This window comes from Phalangium opilio, unplaced genomic scaffold (genome assembly GCF_054372755.1).
Source record: "Phalangium opilio isolate 3A_F unplaced genomic scaffold, DU_Popi_V2 ptg000078l_1, whole genome shotgun sequence".
Classification (NCBI taxonomy): domain Eukaryota; kingdom Metazoa; phylum Arthropoda; class Arachnida; order Opiliones; family Phalangiidae; genus Phalangium; species Phalangium opilio.
Genome location: NW_028324186.1, coordinates 4,532,657 through 4,536,236, shown reverse-complemented (window position 1 = coordinate 4,536,236; position 3,580 = coordinate 4,532,657). Strand labels below are relative to the sequence as shown.

At 35.4% G+C, this 3,580-nt stretch overlaps 1 protein-coding gene across 1 annotated transcript; it reads left to right on the top strand.

The window, feature by feature from the left end:
- The first annotated feature begins 279 nt into the window (after nucleotides 1-279).
- LOC149655882 (uncharacterized) lies at nucleotides 280-1,237 on the top strand. The gene has a single exon (XM_089845061.1). It carries the CDS (start codon nucleotides 572-574, stop codon nucleotides 1,235-1,237), a length of 666 nt encoding a protein of 221 aa, XP_089701187.1. The 5' UTR covers nucleotides 280-571.
- The last annotated feature ends 2,343 nt before the right edge of the window (nucleotides 1,238-3,580 follow it).

Here is a 3,580-nt window from a genome sequence, read left to right as displayed (position 1 = left end):
AGTTGCAATCTCCACACACTGAGTAATGCTCTAAAAAAAGGTTTAGGGCAAATTGGTGATGATGTTTCTGAATTAGCGATTTTGATCTTTTACTGGTTTAAAAAATCATCTGCGAGGCTAGAAGATTATGAAGAAATACAAGTTAAAGAAGGGATATCTACCAAAAAATTTATCAAGCACGTTGAGGTTCGGTGGCTTACACTAGGACCGGTAGCAGAACGCTTGCTCGAACAAATGAAGTCACTCGAGGTATATTTCCTAAAAGAACTGGCGAAGAATCAAGAATTAAAGAATAACAAAAAATATTTAGAAATTTGCAAGATTTTGAGGAAACCAGCAATTACTGCCGAAATCAATTTGGTAATTTCTACTTGCGAAACCTTTTCTCGATGTATGAAATTCTTCCAAAAAGAAGAACCTATGGGCCATTTATTGTATGAAGAAATTAGGGATTTGGCTATTGTGATTTTGTCAAAGATAGTTCGCCCAAATGTAATAGAAGAAAAGAAATTTCAGCTTCAAAAAATTGATGTAAAAAAAGACAATTCAGTTCTTTTGCCATAAAGATAAAATGGATTTAAACCTTGCTGTAGCTCAATGTATTTCCTCACTAAAGGAAAAAGAAAAAAAGCTTTTCCTCCTAGCTGCTCAAGCTTTTTACATAAACATTGCTGATCACATCCTTAAAAAAACCTGTATATCCAATAAACTTTTGAAACATTTACGTTTTCTAAAACCGGAAGAAAGGAAGAAAAACAGAAGCCTTGACGACCTTCTCAATGTTGCAAAAGCTTTGCCTTTGGATGACCAAGTAAAATTCAGTGTGTCGCTATCTGAAGAATGGAAACTTCTGAAGTTTGAAGAGCTTGATGAAGAGATGACCAGCACAAACTCCAGAATCGATCAATACTGGCAAAAAATAGGGGAAATAAGATCTAGTTTAAATACTGAAAAATACCCAAATATTATGAAAGCAGTAAAGGCTGCTCTTGTTCTACCACATGGAAATGCTGAAGCAGAGAGAGGTTTTTCAAAATCTGGCAAGATTGTTTCTGCTGACAGAACAAGCTTATCTCTGGCCACTATCAATGCAAGCATGACCATTAAAGATGCTATTAAAGGATACGAAAAGGTGCTACACTTAATTCCGATTACCAAAGAACTAATATTAAGAGCAAAACAAGATTGGAACAGGAAAAGGAAGAAAAAGAAGCAAAGAAACTTAAGGAAGTCATAAAATGTTTTAATGTCGTATTATGTTCCTATAAAATGTTTTATTATAATGTTTTCTATGTTCCAGTTGAAAATAGTTGAAATAAAAGTTTATTTCGCTTCATTAATTAAAATTTTAGTGTTCTATATAATCCTATAATTTTGGAAAAACGTCCTATAAAATCCTATATTTTCATGAAAAAATACCTATAATTCCTATAAATATTTTCTAAATCCGGCTGGGGGCCCTGCGAAGAGTGTTTGAGTGAGGAAGACACAAACTTATTCTTAAAAATTCAAATGCCTTAGGAGAATAGAAATGAACTGTCAGGGCAAAGCTTATCACTTGGGCGTATTGTTGTTTTTTTCTATTTTTCAATCCCGATTGCCGCAAAAATTTAAATAATTCTATAGGAGTTGATCCAAATCTTTCTTCAATATCCAAAACGGTTTCTTCTAAGAGAAGATTTGTTTCTTCAACTGGTAGGGAGCGTGTTTCAGGGAAGAAAGCTTTATTTCTGAGCGTTTACTCGCTTGCTTAGCAATCCGAAGCTTTTTTCCAAGCATTTAGACTTTGTTCTTCTCGCTTTGTAATGCCCTCACGAGTGCTGTTGAATGCATTGATGTTTGACAAGTTTTCTGTTACGAAAGTTTAAATTTAATGCCTGTTTCAAACTAGCGAATAAATGGTCTTAAACTCAGCTGTCTTTATGAACTGAGGGAGCCGCCTCACTGAAATGCTTAGAATAAGTCTATGAGATTCGTGAAGCAATGTTAGTAACGATCTTGCATTCTTAGCAGGTAACTTTAAGATAAGTCTCATCAACCTACATGATTATGATTCTGTTTCTTTCCGTAGTTTGATCATTATCTATTATTGGGTCTATTTCATTTTCCAGTTCGATAATTTCACTCGCACCCAAATCATAGGCTTTAGATTTCACATCACAAAATTAAATTTATGACAGATTGTATTGACTAAGTTCGTTTCTTTATATTTTTTGGGGTACATATTTTATTCTGTGTTTTCATTATCAGTTGTGATTAATTCTAGTTCAACACCTTAGAAATATTCATCCTGGGTAGGGAATTCAACCGACCTGGGTTGATAGAAAATTTTGGAACCTGCTGATGATTCTAATTTGCTATATATTTGCTATAAGACAGTTTCTTAGGCACCAACATCGCTAAATTTTATTAAACTTTTATTGTAACGTACTTTCGTCCGGTACTTCGGTTTTATTTAATATAGGCCTAAGAATAAGGAACCGAAGTTATTGCGTCACCTTTGAGTACAGGCCGCCTCGCGATAACACGGTAGTCACTCTCCCTAAAGTGCTTTACCCAAACGAAATGGTAATGGCTAAGCTTTAATTCGGATCTATTTAAAGCCTTAAGCCATTTCAAGCACAAATTTACTTTGCTTAGAGGGAATCTTTATTGGGTGAAAATAATTTGTATACAACATGAAATATAACATGATGAAAATAATAGTACTTGTGGAAAGGTATTTTGTCCTTTGCTCAAAAACATTTACAAGATGGAACAGTGCAATATTTACCCATTTTGGGAAAATATTCAGGTTTTAAAATAAAAAACTTAAAAAGTTTGGTTTGTTTAAAAATATCTATATTTATAAAACTTAAAATTGTTCATCAACTCTTTTTTTTTCAATATTTTTTCATTTAAATGAAAATAATAACCTTTTTCAATCCATAAATTTAACGATATAGAAGTTTGCGTTAAGGATTTCAAAAATGCGGAAATTGCAACTTGGATTTGGCGCACTTTTTTTTAAAAATTTAATAGTTTCTCCGCTCGTCGATGGGGGCGCCACGTACGAAAAACCCTATCACACACGCGAAGGAGGATTGTAATTTTCGTCTCAGAATGTCGCGAGACCCCCCCTCGCAATAGGTTGTGTAGGTTCTTAATAGTGTTCTAATGTCTATGATTTCATTACTGTGGGATGCTGACAAACGATTTTTCTTATACAAAAGGACAAATTCCAATGCTCGGGCCAAAGAACGGGGCTCCGAGAAGGAACAGGGTCTTTCCTCGATGGAGGAAGGATCGGGATTGACAGTCGTGTTGGCGGCGTGGTCCGGAATAACATGTATCCGAATCTGCGGCATCAAGGGGCATGCCCTTGAAAGAGTTGGATAAGCTTATTTGGGCAAGGGCTATACTGTCTCTCAACACAGGGGTACGAGAGAGTCTTTTACTGGGTGCAAAAAGGTCAGATTCAGTTTCATGCTTAGGAGAGGCCTCGCCGGCAGCATGCTTTCCATCAGTAGAAAGGGCGCTAGCCAAGAAACTCGTGGATGCTTTAGTCGTGATGATGGTCAGAAATAAAAAGGTAAATCGG